This window comes from Trachurus trachurus, assembly GCF_905171665.1.
Source record: "Trachurus trachurus genome assembly, chromosome: 19".
Classification (NCBI taxonomy): domain Eukaryota; kingdom Metazoa; phylum Chordata; class Actinopteri; order Carangiformes; family Carangidae; genus Trachurus; species Trachurus trachurus.
In genome coordinates, this window is record NC_139913.1 from 7,590,710 (window position 1) to 7,610,968 (window position 20,259).

Sequence of the window (20,259 nt, forward strand, 5' to 3'; positions counted from 1 at the left end):
GAGGAGGTGAAACAGAGGAGACACGTTTAGCTCTGTTGTTTAAAACTTACTGAACAGCAGACAATGTGGATGTTTCAGGAGTTACTGTAGGTTGGTGTGTCTTTATACATATGTTGTTTTCTTTTGTTGTCATTTGTTGTTTTTTCTCATTTTCTTTCTTCCTTTTTTCTTTTATCTGATTATTTCATATTTTATTGCAACAACTGTAGATCTGCAGCACATACTTTCTTTAAAGTATTCAGCCAGTGGTTGTCTGTGCAGAGGTCAGAGATGATCCCAGTAATGTAAGTGTTTGATGACGTTCATCTACATTTGGTTTCTGGTTGTAGTGTAAGCTTTATCTATCAGTCATGTCATAACTACTGCTGAAACACTATCACTGCACAATTGAATCCTCTGATTTACTCATTTGTATCTTAGGCTGCACTTTCACCAGCTACTTATGACTATTGTTGTCTTGTCTTGGATTCGACTATTAACTTTGTCCATCTGTGGTTGTGAAGTGTGTAAAGTTTATTTACGACCCAACAACAGAAAATGATACGGTGTCAGTAGAGGGCGGAACAAGCTGTTGCATCTTAACAGCATCTCTTTCTGTAGATCTTTTTTCTTTTTTTCCCCCAAATAGTGTTAAAATCTGGACAAATGAGGTCAGAGCTTGTTGTATTTGTTTGTGTGTGTGTTCTGACCTTTTAATGTTCCTCTTTATTGAATAAAGAGGTTGAACTCGGTGACCCTGTGTTCATGTCTGAAACAATCAATTAAATTACCCTGCTAGTCTCACAGGGTAAATAACCTAGCAAATACAGTTATGTGACATGGTCTCTTTCTCTCTCACACACGCACACACACAATACTAACAGTGGACTACACCAACCAAATGTGACCCACTATTTCAGTGCATTTCAGTGCAAATACAAATACAACCCTTTTATTTAAGATTTTCTTCCAAAACAATGAACATACCTGCATAACTTTTGTCAAGTTGTCAATAGGTGACCTACAACCCTGCATGTCTGCCTATCAAAGAGGGGAACTACTAGGAACTACAAGATAGTAGTACCAGTAGGTCAATACAGTAGTATATGTATATTATAGTTGCAACTTGAGTTTTAAAAGTTTTGTCAAAACTTTCACATTTCAGTAAAACCTGAACTTTAACACACTGAGTTCAGAGACACTTGAGTCAACTTTAAAAAAGGAGGGAAATGATCAAACGCCATGAGCTGTTGGGTCAGACACTTCTCAGCTGTATTCCTTAGACCCGTTGAGTCTTTGAGCTTTGGTCTTGGTGGAAGCTCAGACTCATGCCCTTAAATATCCCAAACTCTGAGGTAGTTGTGAAAAGAAAACTTGAGCAGTATTTGTTATTGACTTCAATGGTTTGGCCCCAGTGATCAAACCCTTGACCTCAGAACTTCTCAGCGGTCCTTCTGGCTCCTTGGAAGTCAAACAACAAAATGTCACTTACTTCCCTGATAACTTAACCCACAACCCAAAAAGCTTTGAAACCTCTGAAACCCTGAGCCAATGGGCCAGACTTACACTATGAGCTACATTTATTACAACCTTTAAGTTTTCACTTTGGACCTCACTGAGCCTCATAAAACCGAACCTCAGAAGCTCCGAGCAGTTTTCTAACACGCTGAGCTAAGTTAACGACTGCTTCACTCTCCCTGAGTTTTTCATGTTGTCTTTTGAGTTCTCTATTCAACAGAGAAAGACAGACACAGCGTGTTATGTAGTGGAAAGCTGCAAGTCCAATTCTGGCTCAGCAGTTCCCTGATAGTGAGAAGCCATGGTTGGTTGGATAAATGTGCGAGTGCACACACTTTCGGGTACAAGTCATAATATGATAATTTGATATGATATGTACAAGAAATAATATGAAAAACTTATTTGCAAATAATTTTTAAGTGAGTAGCAATTGTGGAAAGGATTTGGGAGACACTTACCAATAATATGAGGAGAGGTTTCATTCTCTTCAATAACAATGTGGCGTGCTCCTATTGGGATGTCAAACATTTTCAGCATCCCTAACAATAGAAGGAGACACAGCACGATTCAGTTGAGAGGCTGAAACAGCACGTCCTTGCACCGGGGTGTAATATCAGCCAATTATTTCTGAAGCAGGACACTGAGATAGAAGACTGAGGTGTATTTATGGCCTCTGGATGAGTGGTTTTGAGTGTAAATGATGACAACCGTGTGGCATAATAACTCTAATGAAGCATAGCTGCTGATGTGTGTCCATGTAGTGGATAATTACCGTTCTTTTTGGGCGTCTTGGTGAGCGTCAGCTTCACGGTGCGACAGTGTGAGTTGTCCCCCTCGCACACTCCACATTTGTCCTCTTGTTTGTACGAGCCAACCTCCTTGTCGCAGCCGACGTGCTGTGAGGGAGGAAAGGAGGAGAAGACAGTCAATCAAATCAGGGTAAACTGTGCCTCTGGCTGTTATCCAGACTGACGTTACTCCGCTGGGAGAATGATGCCATGGGAAAAAAGCTGCACACATCTGGATGGGAGTCTGGTGGAGGATGATGCATACTGGAAACACACTAACAGTGCAGCCAAAACACTAAGTGACTGAGCTACGAGCAATGAAAGACACAAATTTATGCTCAAGGTTAATAAAGAGGCAAAATATAATATATGTCTGTTTTTTTTTAGTTTAGAAATCAATTTATGTGTGACTAGCTCTTCCTGTTATTTTCAAAGTGCACCCTGAGTACTCCCTATGGTAAAATGGTATTTATCAAGTGTTATTCATCATTAGATTATACTAATATAAAAAAATCACGTATGATATAATAGTCATTAAACTTTATAAACTAGTAATTTAATGATAATTAGGTATTCAACCCACAACTTCACTGCAAGAATATGCTTTCTTGTTTAAAACTGTCATAGAAAGTCAATGTGTTTTCATAATGAAACACTAATGAATGTACAAGCCAGCTAGTTTAAATGCAATATTAAAATGTTAATTAAAACAAGATTTTGTTTTTCAATTTAGGTTTTAACATGAAATTTCACTCAGTGTGACTCATATTTACCAAATATGTGACATTTAAAGTCTGTGTCAAGTTAAACTGTGATTTGTTTGTTTGTTTGATTACTTACATAAGAAAGAAAGTTTCTCTCAGTTTAATATTACATCTTTAATCTTTAGGGTTTAGAATAAGACGCCTTCAATTGTTTGAAAAGAAAAACATTTGCATATTCCTAAATTCTGGATTTCTCATTGAGGGAGGTTGAAAAAGGACAGTCTCCACTTTTTACATGTCTCAGAGATGCCAAGAGTGCACAAAGTGGCAGTAAAGACGTACCAGACATTCTCCTCGTGCGCACACACTGAAGGGGTCTGTGTAGCTGCAGCGAGTCCCATCGTGCATCACCTGGTTCATGAACACCACCTCTCCTGTTTCCTTTGACTTGCAGCTGAGCTCACACTTTCGGCCTTCTGAAAACACACAAGAGCACGCATCCAAATATCTTCAGAGTCTGACAAAAGCATCAGCACACGTGATGGGACACAGTGGACAGAAAACTCCCACCTCCCTCTGAATATGCGTGCAAGCAGCTGTTCCTGCAAATATCATCTGTCCACTTTGCGAGAAACTTTTTCAGCTCACCTCTGAAGCACGGAGCCAACTTTGCTTTGCACTTCATAGACTTACCATCTGGGTGCTCATATGGCAGCCAGGTGTGCTTTATGTTTTTGTGGTATTTGTTGCTCCTCTGGACACATTGCTGGGCACGGAAGTCTTCGTAAGGGCCAGCACACTCCTCGGTGTTGCACATCTGGTAGTCAAAAGCAGAGCCGGGGCAATCTCGACCACCGTAGGCAGGCCTGATCAATGACAAACACAAAATGATACTTTTTTCATGATTTTTTCCCTCAAATCAATTGTAAGTGTATCACAGATAGGAAATTGAAAGTGCATGTACTGAAAGAGGATGGGGATTTTATGAGATAGAGCAAATGTACCAAAGGCCCTAAAGCCCACATTTATAATGGAGGATGAAATGGACAAAAAATATGGCATGTTTACAGTAAGTGATAAAAACACAGCGATTTCATTGTTAATGTAAGCTTTAACAGTAGAAAAGTGTTTCCCTCCTACTCCCTAACAGATCATCTATCCATACTCAGTGCTACATGGACCATATCACTCTAGGGTGGCTTTTATTGTGAAGGTCTGGTCCGAGCTGCTGAGATTTTGAAGGTGAAAGTTAATTAACTGGCCAAAGCAGAGATTTTGACTTGTCGCAGGTGTTACTAAGCAGCACCAACAATGGCTCTGTTGTGTTCAAGTGTCACAGTATGACAGGCCGTTAGTGGCAGCGGGCCAGCGTGAACAATACAAGGAGCCTGAAACGGAAGCAGCGAAGTGGAACTCAGCCAACACTCTTTTTATTACGTGCACCTGTGTTTTCCTACAGCGACGAGTCCAAATGTCATCTGTGATAAAGGCTTAATACTTAGCCACATACTTAGTACAGTATGTCCTATATTGTTCAGACGCATGCACAGCAACAACACTGACATGTGCTGCACTTGTAATAGTTCTGTTTTGTTTTCTAAGCTTTTTGAGGGTTTTATTTCCTTCTAGCCGTGAGAAACTAATCCACACCCTTTTGTGTTGCACCGTGAGAGACTATTGTACTTCAACAGCATTGAGAAACCCCTGCTGAACGGTCATTTTTTATGAACGTAGAGTACAACTTCTGTGTGGTTTTATAATTTTGTTCCCATTTACTTTGCAGAACACCGTGATTCTGTAAAGGTCTTGAATCAAGATAAATGCTTCATTGTGTCCCGTGGGGGTGAACAAAAAAAAACAAAACAAAAAAAACCCAGATGGAAACTGGTGAAAATATCGTCTCATTAAAGTATTAAAGTTTTAAAAAAAAGTAGCAAAATGGCAGACCTCACACTCATGAACACTTTCAAGTTCGCCAGCGCTGGATCAGAAACCGGGTCTGCTCTCCAGCTCGGCAGTCACGCTCTTACAGTATGTCGTCATGCGTTGGATGAGCTCACAGATCATAAAATCTATTTGGCTACTGAATAAGTAGTAGATTTAGTTTCAGTGCGCGCTCCTTTTGCCACCCAGAATCAGTACTCACGGAGGGTTGTTGCACTGTCTGCTGCGGGAACGAATGCCACCTCCACATGTTCTGGAGCAAGAGCCGAACTTTGACCACGAGCTCCAACTCCCATCGTGGCCCTGAGGCTGCTGGCTGGATCTCCAGATGCAATGTCCTTTGAAACACCACTGGAGAAAAAAACAAAACAAGAGAAAGGACAAGTCACACCAGAAACCAATAGTCCCTCTCTGCCTCCAACCTCCTGAGAGCTCCACTTTGCGGCCGTTGTACATTTAAAATTTCAATTCAAAGCTGACTCAGAAACATTTCCCACCTTTCCTGGTGCACACTCGGTTCCATCCACTGGAGGTCCTTTTTTTGTTTTACAGAAGTACTGGTTGTCAGGGTGGCTGCACCACAGCTGCTTGCAAGGGTCGTAGGTTCGAAACTGAGTGAGGAAACAGCAATACTGAGCTTGAGCTATTCTCACCGGACACAGGGATGAGTAAACACAGTCATTCATTCAGGTTTGTCACGCCACAGCAGGAAAATATACCCTTACTGGGCTTAAATCTAAGAAGGGGTGTGTGTCTGAATTTTTTTAAATTGGATTCTTGACATGACTTAGCTGGTATGCCTTATTGTCTGCTTTAAGCCTTGAAATCCGAAGACTGAGGGTGAATTCCAATTCCTATTTTAACCCTCAATCTCAAAAATGCACACTCACGCTTAGTGCTAGTGCTGTACTGATTCTCAGAATGTCAAGTTGAGGGACAAGTTTACAGTAAGGGCTGTATAATAGCCCTCAATATTGAGATTCTTCGACACCACCCTTAGGAGCAAGGGCTACCCAGAATGCATTGCGTATTTTCACTTCAAATTTTGTTAATAGCCAGCTGGTGCGGACAAGCCATGTTGCTATCGTTTAGTTACAAAATGGTCATTTTTCTCAGCTGTAATGTACTGTAGTTGTTAAGCTGTTTTATTAAGATACAGCCTACTGTATGTAAAATGTTAGCGCCGATAATGTTATAAGATGACCGAGCTAATGTCATCTCCATTTAAGGGTCGTGTCCCATTTCTAAGTCACAAAATAACCTGGTTAACACTTGGTTTTGAGGGCTCCTAAGATTAAGAGTTGAGCTTGAGGGTTAAGACAGGAATTGGAATTCACCGTTATTATTATTACTTGTTATCTCTTGTAATGCTGCATCATGCTTTGGGTCTTTATCTACACGCAAGGGGACTTCAGGATTCCTGTTGACTTGCAAAGGGAGAAACGAACAAGTCAAATCAATAAATCAATATTTTAGGGATTACAGGGACTTACAGCGGTGCACATTTTATAGCCAACACCAAAATCAAAACGGCACTGCTCGTCCATAGAATAATTTATTCCAGGGAGCTCAGGAAGCTTGGGCCACTTGTGTTCAAAAGGGTCATCCAGCAGGCAGTCGTAGGAGCTGAGGGAAAGATGGGAACAATAGAACTTGTTATAATGTGAGATCTTTGGACACCAGAGGAAGAAGCCGTTTTAAAAAAAAAATCAATAACACATTGAGCTGCTTCATACATAAGAGGCGCAGCATTAAACCCATGAGGGGACAAGAGAAAAATGAGAAATCAGAGAATGGTAGAAGCAGAATGTACTGGATGTATCGATTGAGCTCCTGCTTGCTGCAGCGTGACCAGTGATAGCGGTGGAAAGCTGCTTGGACGAGTGGTGCCATGATGCTCCCCATACTGGTCTCATCAGCACAGCGGTTTCCCTGGCCATCGTGCTCCATACCAAGCCTGACAGACAAAAAAAAACAAAAAAAACAAGAGGTGCAGGTAATGTAAGTAAATCATGACCAGCCAGATCACAGCAAACAACTACAACACAAATGACACTTTGGACCTTTGAGCACAGACCGAATTGTAGGCTGTTTATTAAAAACTGTCATGATTATTATCATCATTATTGATGAACTAAGACAAAAAAAAACATGGCAGGAATGGTGTCCTGGAGACTCCATCTGTTGCTCAGCAACTGGCATTGGGTGGGCTCATAGTATGTTGTAAAAATGTTGTTTTTGCAGTTTGGAATTAACAATCGCAGTTAAGTAGTGAGCTTTGTCCAGGTCTAGCTGTTCCCCCGTCTCCTGTTGTGCAGGCTGATGGAACAAGACAGATGGACAGGATTTGAGCTCTCTACACTGTTACTGTCTTTGTTCGGAAATGAAGCAAACTGTCTTCTACAGGGGGCTCGGATGTAATTAGTAACCACCAACAGCTCTGTTGGAGACATCATTCGAACACAATGATATTTCCATCTATAATCTCCATACACATTCTGGTTGATCCTGCAGTATTACTCCATCGTCTTTGACACGCTGCAAAAGCAAGATCTAGTTGTCGAAAGTCATGAAAATAACTTTTCTTAAATGATTGAATCAAACTGGCAATACACTTTTTCAGCTACTGCCTTCAGGCAGACACTATCGGTCCATCAAAACGCACACATCCAGATTCAGAAACAATTTCTTCTCCCAGGCCAGTTTGCGCGTTACTATTGTCATTTGCTGTTTGCACATTATTGCTGCCTGATGCAGCATTGCACTATTATCTTATGCAATGGTGTTATCGTTGTGTTATGATGTCCTTACATCAATTTCTAATATGTGTCATGATGTTTTACATCAATTTTAATTTTAACACATGGATGTGTACGGATGTGTGTTGTTTTTTCCCTTAGGAGTAGCATCTCCAATCTTGTTGCATTAGTGCGATGACAATAAAGACTTCTATTCTACTCTATTTAATTGAGTTGCATGCTTGAGCATACATCAAAGTATCCCAGCTCTACTCCACAGTATAAGAACCTATATATATGCACATACGCTAAATAAAGGAAATCTAAGAGAAAAGCCCTCTGTGAGCGGGGGAAGAACCGTGGCTCTCTGTGGAGCCGCTGCCATCTGTTGCTTCCGTGTAGTGACAGTGAACTGACATGTCATCTAAAGGGGGTCAGGAAATTACACTATTATCTGTCATCGCAGTGGGATCTCACATAATACAAGTTCTTAAAGTTTGCACATAAACTGGCAACTGAGTGCAAGTCAATTAGCGCGACTCTTGCTGTATGTTGTCATCATGGGCAAACCCTTCGACTTGGGTGTAGATCCATCAAGAAGACTGCCGATTACTGTTCTACTGATATAGCATGTTTTTTCATTATTGCCATTTATTACACACTGCACACACAGATTCCCTAATTATTATATTTTATCATAGTTCAATTTATAGTCTTCCTCATCCCCTTCAAGCTCATTATAAGCTGAAGCGTATCCCAGCATGCACAGAGAACGGATCACAGAGAGTTTGCCAAACTAGTCTGTGGTGGGACATGGAGCTTTGACACCTACTGGGAATTAATAATGTTCATTTCAGAGGAAATCCACAAAGACACACAGGAGACAGACAGGACCCGGGTGGTCAAGTCTGGTTTCACCTCAGGATTTTCCCACCAGAGCATATCGAAAGAAGACCAAACATATCTTTGACAGGCGTAGAGTGTGTGTGATCTTTGAAGTGAAATTCAATTTTCCTCACACCTGCAAAATTTGAATGGAGGTGAAAATGTAAGAAGGCATTCAAACGTCTTGCATTTCTTCTGAAATGGTCTTTTGAATAAGGGTCTAAGTCAGTTTGCTGATTTAGAGTTTTGGATGAAAAAGCGAACAAGATAAGACATTTTTCTTACATACACAATTTTAATTAACTGTTTTCAGACTAGCTGATCTACCGGGTGTGCAAGAATAAGATTTTATTTAACAATGTGACCTCCGCATACGTATCGGATATTTTCTGACAAGTACTTTTAATGAAGGACCATTTTGAGTTCAGCGTTGCCTTGTATTCACAGTTTCCTTTCTATCTTGCTCTTTATCTCCACTCTATTTTGTTGACCTGATGAGGCCATGGTGACATGAAAACGATGGATGGGAATACAGAATAAATTGCTAATTTGAACTCATATTTTTGTTCCCAGATTGCATTGAGAAGTCTGCCTTTTGCTCACTGTTCACCCGACGTTCGTTGCAAGGATACATTTTCAGTAATGAAAGAAAAGATTATTGAGCTGAGAGCTCACTGACCATCTGTCAGCCAATAGCTCTATCAGACGGCACAGAGGTTCTAGATGTTTTCAAGGGTGATTTGACAAAGACGCACATGTGCATTGTAGCTGTGTCGTCTCATACGGTCCAAGGGTCTAAAGCAGCATTTTATTGTATGGGGCACATAGAGCGCAATTTGATTTCAAGTGGGCCGGACCGGAACAGTAAAATAATAACATACTCTTCATCTCTTCATGCTCTTCATCTTTGTATATACTGCGTTGTCTTATTATGTTTTGTGAAGCACTCTGCTGCACTTTGTTGTGTTGTCTTATTATGTTTTGTGAAGCACTTTGTGACTTTGTGCTGCGAAAAGTGCTATATAAATAAAGAATTATTATTATTATTATTATTATTATTATTATTATTACTGTAATAACCTATTAAAAACCAATACTCTAAATTTTTCCCTTTGTTTTAGTGCAAAAAAAGTACAAGTATATTATTAAGATGTTTACAGTACATTTTGTGAACTATCCTTTAAAAAAACATTATGAAAAACATGAAATTTCTAGAGAAAAATGTGCAATTTTAACAATATTATGCCTCTCGGTGGGTCACAATTTGACACCCCTGGTCTAAAGCCTCTCAGAACAATATAAAAAGCACTCAGATGTACTTGGTGAAAAGACATCAGTGCAGCGTTGACGTCATCCGGTTGGGAGAGAATGATAGACTCAATCACTGAGTTCATCATGTCTGTTGATTAGATCTTGTTGACAAAGTCTCCAAGCATCAGCAGAAATAGCAAGGCGTCGGCGACAGCTCACTTTTTCCAATGCTGGCTGGATGGAGAGGTGAGTGACCTGTTCTTGTCCTCTTTTGTGAGATGCGACAGTCAATCAGGTCAGTCTGGCCACTTTATAATACTTGTGGTGCAGAGAGAGGACGAGTTCACAGAAGTTACTTCACAGGCCCCATTAGAGGAGAAGAACTAAATTGCCATAGTTAGACTTGATAACTCTGGCGCTGGAAGTGCAGGGAGAAGCTGCTAATGAGTCAGACTGCAGCTCCACAAGCTTACGGACACAGAGAATACAGCGACTTTTTACATTATACTTGAATGATCTTCCACAGAGCTGGACAGAGGAGGAACTGAAATAGAAGTTAAAACTTAAAAAACATAAGATATAAATAGAGGAAACCATGAGTGAGTTTTAAACAGCTTTTTTTAAACTATCCACTAATTTTGTGATGACAGTTGCAGCCTGTGGTTGCTTGCCTTTTACCCTAGTTTTTGGGAACACCAGCTGGCCTTAGGTTAGGAAACCTGTGAGAACTTTGTGATGTCATTGTGGCCAGGGAACACAGCAATTCAGAAATGTAAGGTGGGGCTGGTGCGTGTGATCAAGAGTATTTCAAACCGTCCTGCATTCAGAGTAGAGAGAATAACACTGATCTTGTTTAAAGTTTAAAGTCTTGCTTACTACACTTTAGATCAACCCTGACAATCAGCAAAGACTGGGAACAGTACATTAAAATAAACAAGATAATAAAAAACTAAAACACCAATGATTTTTTTCTGTTGATCTTGTAAAAATAGTACAGATTAAATATTCAAACTATTTATTACTAAGCACGTTCTAGTTTGTTGGGTGAGCTAGCTGGAGAAAGTCATGGTACAGCTGTTTACATGTGAAAATGATAAAACTACTAATTGAGGAGCCAAAGGAAAGAAAGAAACATTAGAAAAGAGTAGGACCAAGGACTGAACCCTGGGGAGTTCCAGTAAAAATCAGACTTCTTACAGGACTTACAACCCAAATAGGTAGGAATTTGGGGAAATACAGTCTAGAAAGCGAATATCATTAATAAGGCTATGGCACTGTTAACAAAAACTCAACATTATAGGTATTATAAAAGCAGGTATACATAATAAAGGGTGAATTGGATTGGATTTAATGATACAGGTGTAACTATTAAAACAGACCGTGTACCCCTTTACACATGTGGCATTGATACATGTACTTGGTCTGTTGTTTGTCCAAAAACAGATTAGAATAAACTCATGTTGCCTGGCTGAGTACCTGCATGCCCACGCTGAGGCAACCAGATGCTTTGTTTTGTTGAGACAACAGAGACACGCTAAAGGACTCTGGCATTGATTAAAGACCTCAGTTACCATGCAAAACTATCGGCTTAATTGGATGCCGTTAAGATCCTACGAGACTCTGCCGGTCCTTTCATCATAACGTCATTACTTACACATGGCCGGTTTCATGAGCAACCACAAAGGCGGAGGAGAAGCCATCCTCATGGTTCAGAGTGCAGCTTCTCAGTGGGTGGCACATCCCCGTCACTGGAGCATAACCTGGGCAACAAAAAAGACCACACAGCCCCAATAATGAAGTACCACAATGAAGGTTGTGACATTCTCTTGCAATGCTGATGATCGTGGTGGAAAGTTATCTCTCAATGTGACATTTTTGAACTCAAGACATCTACATGTGACGTCATGGCAGTCATTGTGAAGGTCTTAATCATTTCTCTGGCGCATGGCAGGCTGCAGAGCTAGACTGACTCCGGAGTTCAGATAAGTACATTTTGAAAACAAGACGCTGCGTTGATTACTTGCTCTCTTTTAGTGATAAACCCATGTATCTATGTATGTGTTGGTTTTGATCTGATTTACTACTGTAGTTGCATTTAGGCAGCTGACGCTATCAAAATCCTAAAAAGATAATAAAAAAAAACCACCCTCAAGGTGAATTAGGCATTAGCATCACTAACATAATGATGTTCAACATGAACAACAATGATTGAATTAGGTTTACAATTAGATTTTGATGCCATTTAGTAATTCTAAAGCAGCCTCTGGCAAACCGAAGTCTTTCAAATTGACCTTTTGTCTGAATGAAAACACCTTTAAAGGTAATTTGCTTTATGAAAAAGTGCCAGAGTTATTGTAAGCCTATGTGGAGCCTAGAGCTCCTTTGTGACAGCTTGTATGATGAACATTTCCTTCCCCAAAGTCCCAAAGTAAACAGCAAAACTCTGCAAGTTCCCAGCAGACATAACAACATTTCAAACAGTTTCACCAGGACAACAACGCTTTTAAAGCAAAGCACAAACATTGAACATAACTCGATCAAGAGGTGTGCAGTGATTCAGCTTGGCGCGTTCAGTTTGGTTCAGAAGCACGCTCGTTCCAGCCTTCTTTTTGGCGGGCTTTCACATAATTTTCATGCTTCCTGATCATCAGAAGACCTTTTTTTTGGCATGCAGGTAAAAAGCAGGAAATGCAGCAGACAGACAGCCGGTGATAAAGACACTAGTTAAGCATGTACATCAGGTTATTTTGGTGGTGCTAGCAAAAAAAAAAGAGAGAATGTCTGCACTGCAGCGAGTTATTACAGTCACAGCAGAGTGTGATATGATTTTATGGAGGTCACTTTTTTGATCCACATGGTTGATGGCTCTACGGCTGATGGGACGTACTTAGTGCTGCGAGACAGTGAAACATGAAAGCAATTGAAGAGCATGACCCTTTATCTTAGAGGCAGATAAAAGGACTTCAGGAGAATGCAGATTACAGTACATTCCCATGAAGAGGCCACTGGCAGCTTTTGCACATTTAAGCGTAAAGGTTCAGCAGCAGCAGCAGCTGGACACAAAACTGTATTTCTCTATTGCCGACGTCATGAATGAGAACAGAGGTGGTCTCTGTGAAACACTGAACAAACTGCACAGGAAATAAAATCAGTGACAAGGATCGAAAACACTTAAAATCCATCAGAGGAGTTGATGATAGCGCATTTGTAAATGTGGTGAACTCATCATCGCTTCCAGAGATTCATAAAGTTTTGCAGCTGCTCCATAAACTGTGGAGATTTTCTGCCATATATCCCACGGCCCGATATCTGTATGTGAATATAGAATCTACCGTCTGAAGGCTAAACTTTAACAAGAGGGTGCAATGTCTGCTCTTGACCCTGAGTCCCGCATAGCACAATGCAAGGTGCCATAGAAACTGGGCTTGTTATGAACACAACACGGGCGCAGCTATGGCAACATCCGGAGGTGTGACAAGCAAACCAGGTAGCCCTGGGGTCCATCCTCTAAACATGACACGTGTGCTTTAAAAGTTAAAAATATACACAGGTCAATTCAAGAGACTGAGCTTGAGCACAGAGGATGTTTGTTCATTCTGGACCCAGTTTCTCTGACGGTTTTGGCTGCTCACTTCAAATTTTGTTTTGAAGGGCTGAAAAGAAGAAATACAGCATGAGACAAATGCTACACTGACAGAACAACATGTATGGTACAAAACTTCTCCTCCTGATTACATACATGTATTATAAAGATTGAGAATTATCCATTGATTAGTCACAAGTGATGAAAAGTTCATACTGAACTAAAATACAACAGTTTGTGTATGTGAATAATAATCTAACACACATTTCTGGTTTTTCTCTACATGCCAAAAACCTTCTTCAAGCAATTTCATTCTCAATTTTTCATATTCAGGGTGGCATAAATGTCAAGTCAGCAAGGTTGTGGAAGGCTACGCAATTATTATTTTTTCAGTAAGATCACAGTGGACAGAATTGGGTTCGTGACCTGCAGCTGCAGCCTCAACTTTCCATTGACCTTACCTGGACAAGACTTGAAGCCAACCCCTTTGTGAATGGGAAGCAGATATCAGCACTCAGTCTGCACAGGCCTCGATCGAGAAAAATACAGTACCTTGCATACCTGCGGGACCAAAATCTTGCCTTGTGAGGAAGATGGCGTGGTCGTGGTACTCAGCGTGCTCGGGGTCGCGGCGCTGCTGCGTGTTGGCCCACCTACACACCTGCTCCAGGCTGCGGGATGGGTTGCCACGCTCAATCAGGCTTATCGACTGCAAAGAGACAAGAAGCAGGGAGGACATGTGAATGGGTGAGGCATCGCTCTTCTCTGCAGCCAGACTCCAAGACCCCTCTTTAGCTATCCCTTCTTAGGTTCTTGCAAAAATCTGGATCATATCTGGAGATCAGAGTTTTTCTTATATAACATCTGGGGGTCACAGTTTGAAATATATCTGGATAACTGTATTCTCTGATATTATGCACTGTAACCTTCGATACAGGTGTGCACGGACTCGGTTTTGAAACTCATGGAGGGGGAGATTGCATTTAATTTCCATTGGAAACTCAAAATGGAATTGGAAGCCAAAAATAGACACAGCATTCAAGTTACACCAATTTATTGGAGCAGTGAGGCCAAAATCCATATGTATGACTGGAGCCTCTTAGCCTCTGCTCCTCCGTTCCTGTGATAGTTTTAGTGGCTTAGAAATACAGTTAGCATATATATGAATATAGTAATATAGTTTTAGACATAACTTCTGTGCCTATCCAAAACCAGGAGAGAGCTGAATATAATCTTAGAATAAATTACATTTTCTTTATTAGTCAATAATTAACAGTCGTAATTATCACATTTATTTTACTTGTCACTTACATTAAGAATTTAATTTACTTTGATTATTTCCCAACATTACAGATTCATTATGGTGTCTAGCGGTTTACAGATGACAGACAGGCGGAGAGGCAGCAGCATTACGAGTGAAATATAGTCTTTGTTTCGCTTTGAAAGGCACTTATTTTAATATGGTCCTTCAAATAACAGAGAGTAGGCTTTGCAGTTCTCCTCTGCTCAGTTTGTCACCAAAAGTGTCACGATTTGCATTGTGAATACAAAAAACCTGCCACGTGTGTGTTCAAGTGTGTGTTCCCTCTAAAGCTGGCATGGGGTGTCACAGCTGAGCTACGATTACGGACAGATGATTTCCAAGTGGAAACTGTTCTGCCTGAAATAGCAAAACAAAAAAAAGTGGAAATGGAATTCTTCTTCTTCTTCCATGTTATAAAAACTAATCCAACTGGACAACAAAACTCAGTTGAGGATGAAATAGAGTGGTGATTGACAACAGCAACACTGCTCATACGCAGATGAGGCCAGGAGAGAAAGAAAAGCGTCCAAGGGAACTGGCAAAACATTTGTCTGTCCTCTCTCCAGAATATGTGTGAGTGTGTGTATGTATGTGTGTCTCTGTGTGTGTGTGTGTTGCGAGCAGGTCTGGTGACACACTCAACATGTTTGAGCTCATCTAATTGGTGCTGTGTAAACACAATCTCTCTGCTTTGGCAACCAGACAGCAGGAGCCAAATGAAAAAGTCTCAAAGCAACATCAGTCAGTAATGTGTATTAAAAGGCACTTGAGGAAAGACGGACGCATGAGTGCAACAAGTAACGTAGTAGTGTTTGTCACCAAGTGTAGGATCTACAATTTGCAGCTAATGCGAAGAGCAAATTCATAAAGTCACACAATTAAATGAAAATTATGCAATGTTTTACCATTACAACCAAGTACTGCTGCACATGAAGAATTGACAGAATGTCCCTTTAGAGGTCTTTGGTAATGCAGCTTATTGAAACAAGCAGCATCTATTTCTGAGTATATAATTATGGCAATTAAAGCCAGATGGGACTTTTTCATGATGTCTGTGCTCTGCATTAGATATGATTTGTCTATTACATAAGTCTATTACCTGCTGTCTAAGGTCATGTACACCTGACAGCTCTTCACCCTGACATTTGTTTTTCAACATTATCTTTGGTCTGGTCGATTTTCTTAAAATGGTGCTTCCAAAATTGCACTCGTCAATCAAACTAAGAGCACAGAACACAGTCTGCTAGAGGCAAAATCAAAACACTTGCTGCTAAGAGCCCCTTGCCAGCCAGGGGGCCCCATGGATGCATTTTAACTGAACTCTTCTTATGTCCTGATTCAGTCACAGAGACACCCCACGATTATGTGACGGCACTTAGCACGGCAACATCTACCAGCAATTTGACAAATATTTTTTTCTGACAAAAATTGTTTTTTTTTATAAAGGCACAATCATGCACATTGTAATGGACACAAGTCAGCAGGGATTTCTGAGTAATTAGACCCATGCATCGCAAAATGTCATAAATCTTTTCTTTTGTGACACCTCCCCTGCCTTAAATCTTTGTCACGCACATGCCCAGCTGTAAAAACCTGATAATGAATACATGAATACAAAGTCAAAAAAATTCATTCTCAAGCTTTCTCCAAATAAAGCTCAGGATCCTCTAATCCTCTCCCTAGTGTCTAATGCCGAGGCTCTTGTGTAAAAGACAATAAAACCAAGTCAACTGGAACCTAAATGCACTGAGTAAGTTCTACAGTAACTGCTACAGGTTAGATGAGAAGATGAATACCATTGTCATGAGTCTTTTGTAAACAGCAGCATTTATTTCAGTTGGATATTGGTTGTATTTTTATTGTATTTATTTTTTTCATCATAAATGTCCCTGGTAATAGTTAGACCTTTTATTTTGAGGACGTGGGGGGTTATTGGATCTTTCTTCAGGCTCTGACTCAGTCTATTGACGTCTTTCTCAATGGTTGATTGTGTGTCTGGTCAATCATCTAGGACTTTTTTTGTTGTATTTTTCTGTTCAGCAGTGATGGGCAACAGCAGCAGTGTAACAATGCACAGCAGGCTTCAGATCAGTAAATCAACAGTGGCAAACCCAGTGCTGGATCAAATACAGAACCTCATGTAGATAAACATCCATGTGTGACAAAGCTCACCTGGCGGTACCCGACCATTATCATGCGGACAAGGACAATGTTGATGTTGGTGCCCAAAGATTCATCGTGGTAGATTTCATCAACCTGAGGGGAAATGAACAGCATCTGTCAGTGATCTGAGAGATGAAAGGAGCACGGCACATTTAATGAAGGAGACGGTGAACGTCTCGTCTCACAGTGTTGAGCTGGAAGGAAAAACGTCAGACATGTGTCTGTCCTTGAGGTAAGGCATTAATGTAAACAAACTGCAGCCAAAGTCTGTGGGAAGAAAAATGTGGTGTTTCAACTCCAGTCAAGAAAAGCATGAGGTCTTTGGGTTTATTTCTAACGTTCTAACTAACAATGTTCCAGGGGATACGTACTCGGTAATAATGACCATTTATATGTAATGAGGTATTGAAAAATAGTGAAAAAGCTTTTAAAAAAATTAAGTTCAGCTCACAGAGGAGGACACAACCGAGACAGTGGTGGATACAGCTTCTTCCCTCAAATGAGCGCCTAAGCCATTTAGGGATTTTCACTTGCTTGCAGCTTTTCAGATAAATGCTGTTTGTAGTTTATTTGTGAGGTCCAGTGTCCAAGCAGCAGCTTTCTATTTTTTTCCATCTAATAACAAGGTTGAAATCATGATGAAATATGTTGTTAAGACACTGGCAACCAGCCAATGAAACCAGTGTTGTTATGCAATGGGAACGAGGCCTGACCCAGAAATGTGTCGACTGCTATTTGGCTTTATAATAATGCTGTGGTATGTAGATGCTTAACCCAGGGCCAAGCTAGGATCCCATTCAAATCCCAAGTCCAATTCCCACTCGAGTGTGTTTTATTTTCATCAAATATTTGCTACACTTCAGCCCCATAAAGCAAATCAGCTGCTCCACTCTGCGACTGATAAGCAAAGCTCAGATGGAAGTAAGGGATGAATATTATCTCCTTTGCCATAAATCAGCAGGTCATATAGTCGGGACATGTTGGTTATGGATTGCAATTAACAATGTGCCAAACAGAGCGGGCCGCTCTCGACTAGTAAACACAGTCATTTAGCTTCACAAACCACCCTCACATTTCTCCACATGACTTCTGAACTTGTTACTGAAAGGAAACATATGTTTTACAGCTGGCAATTTAAGGCATGTGGGTTTGTCGCTGTGTGTGTGTGTGTGTGTATGTGTATGTGTGTGTGTGAGACGGACTCATATTTAACTTGGCATGTCATCAAAGAAAATCATTTTTGTGCAGCATCTTTGTATAATTTATCATCATATTCATCTTTTCTGCAACATTTTATTTCCTTCATCCACTTAGGGTTTTATTAAAAGCTATTTCAGCTCAGTCTTTTCTGCAACTTCCTGCACGGTTCAAACTATTTAACTATTAGAGGATCAGTTTACCCTGATTAATAAAAGGAAAAAAAATTGTATTTTCTCACTTTAAGTGGAGGGAGCGTCTGGTCCCACAGGTTAAAGTCTCATTTATTTCTTACCTGACGCCTCACAAGTTGAATCCCAGCCAAAACTCTCATAGTGCAAAGAAAATGACAAATGCATCTGAAATATGCATGAGAAAACTTTAGGGAAGAAGTTAACCAAGGAGCATTTTGGTAGGAAAAGACCTAAAACCAAAGCCTGACAGCTCCATGTAGTACAAAGAATGGAGATGAGGGGAAACAGATAGCTGCCTGGCTCTCTCCCAGGCTACAAACAAATCTGCCAACCAGCCCCGTTAAACCTCACTAATCAATATGTTATATGACAACTTCACAACTTTAACCACATGTTTCAGGTTTCTTTTTTTTATCACTTGTATTGTTTATCTTCTTCACCTCTGATCTTTTAAGTCCAAAATCTGAAGATTCGACCCATGAAAACATATTAAATCCAGGTCATATGCAAAAGGGAACTTCATTCTGTCATTCTATAACATTAACAATGGCTTCCCACTGAGGATAATATCAACAGTCAATTCAAAAATCATTTCTGCACATTATTATTATTCGTTATTTTGTTTAATTGGGTTTCTTACTATGTTCCTTGATTTGCATCTATTATATTAAATTGTACAGTGGAAATTCAGTGTAGAGTTAGAAGCTGCATAGAAAGAATGATAGAATTCTGCATGCTTAACAATATTGTTATGAAATAAAATTAAAACGAATCATGCTTTTGTTAGTCTCACTTTTCCCTTGATCTATCCCATCCTGTCAATAATATGCACAGCTGATCTACCAGTCATTGATTAATTGGTGTGGATGAGAACCCTGAGGTGAAGTCCAATGTTTTCATTAATGAGGCATCAGAGCCACCGAACAGCTGTGATGTTATTTCTGTCAGACTGCTTTAATCTCTCCTGCTGCTGCTGATGATGATGAAAGAACATGCAAAGAGATCCCAAGAGTACAGCTGTGATGAAAATATATGAAAATAAGAATTCTGACATCAACATGAGCGCACACACCTGTAGGACTACAGCGGCGGCTGGACATGCATAAGGCCGAGGTAATAAACCCTATAGGTTGGTGCTTTGTTTTCTTGATTTAGGGTGAAGTGTTGGTGTTAAAGACCAGAGACCTCATGTGGTACAAAATGATGCACATGCAGAGTTCCAGTAGTATTTTCTTTGTACATCCCAAGTGATGTGGAATTGATAAACAACATCACGCTCCACCCACTCTCTGCCCTACATTTAATATGCTAATGGTAATAAATAAAAACAAAATCAGGAAAAACACCAAGCCAAAAAGAGACACTTCAGTGAGCATCATTGCTGCTTACAGAGGTAGAGTCCTGAAAAACAATTTCTGCACTTTTTCCAATGGCTTTAGTAACAACCGAAAAATAATGAAGTGGGAGATTGTGAGGCAGACTGTTCATGCATTTGCTTCCTGACACTTACTCCACCAGAATTACTTGTCTTTATCCTCTTTCTCTTGATTGAAATAAGTACAAAAGTTTAAAGTAGCCTCGCCCAGCAGAGGCAGACTGGAGACTCTCTCTTGTTGTGACATCACAAAATTACAGAAGTCCTGACGGCTCGTTCTAATACCATTTCTCTGTGGACCAAGCACTTTGCTACGTTCGCTCTACTCAAGCTTCATAATCAAAAAAAGAGTGGAAAAATCTAAAATATGAAAACTTTAATATGAACAAATGTCAAATCCCAAAAAGTCATCTTTAAAACTCTTTCAGTATCTGTGAGCTCATAAGATACTGACACGTCCAGAAGGCTCAGCCATAGCAAACAAAATAACAGAGTGCTACCCCTTTGCTTAAACAGCCTCAAGTGTGTCAGTTAGCTTTCTCCAGGGGAAAAATTATGACCGTCTTGAACAAAAGCTCTGTCACCAAAGACAGGCAATCTTGGCTTAAGTCCAAATATGCTCTGGGACGAAGGGCTA

The 20,259-nt window shown here is 40.3% G+C and overlaps 1 protein-coding gene across 4 annotated transcripts in view; it reads right to left on the bottom strand.

The window, feature by feature from the left end:
• adamts14 (ADAM metallopeptidase with thrombospondin type 1 motif, 14) overlaps positions 1-20,259 on the bottom strand; it is a 45,438-nt gene that overhangs the window by 6,789 nt on the left and 18,390 nt on the right. For 3 of the 4 annotated variants that reach the window (XM_083994495.1, XM_083994493.1, XM_083994496.1), the window contains 11 exons: positions 16,866-16,949; positions 13,943-14,099; positions 11,462-11,567; positions 6,747-6,890; positions 6,427-6,559; positions 5,431-5,544; positions 5,136-5,284; positions 3,683-3,855; positions 3,332-3,465; positions 2,270-2,393; positions 1,956-2,036 (listed from right to left, as the gene is read on the bottom strand). In XM_083994495.1, the coding sequence (XP_083850621.1) occupies positions 1,956-2,036; positions 2,270-2,393; positions 3,332-3,465; positions 3,683-3,855; positions 5,136-5,284; positions 5,431-5,544; positions 6,427-6,559; positions 6,747-6,890; positions 11,462-11,567; positions 13,943-14,099; positions 16,866-16,949 (1,399 nt within the window). The remainder of the gene's footprint in view (positions 1-1,955; positions 2,037-2,269; positions 2,394-3,331; positions 3,466-3,682; positions 3,856-5,135; positions 5,285-5,430; positions 5,545-6,426; positions 6,560-6,746; positions 6,891-11,461; positions 11,568-13,942; positions 14,100-16,865; positions 16,950-20,259) is intronic. The other variant, XM_083994494.1, reaches the window with a different exon arrangement.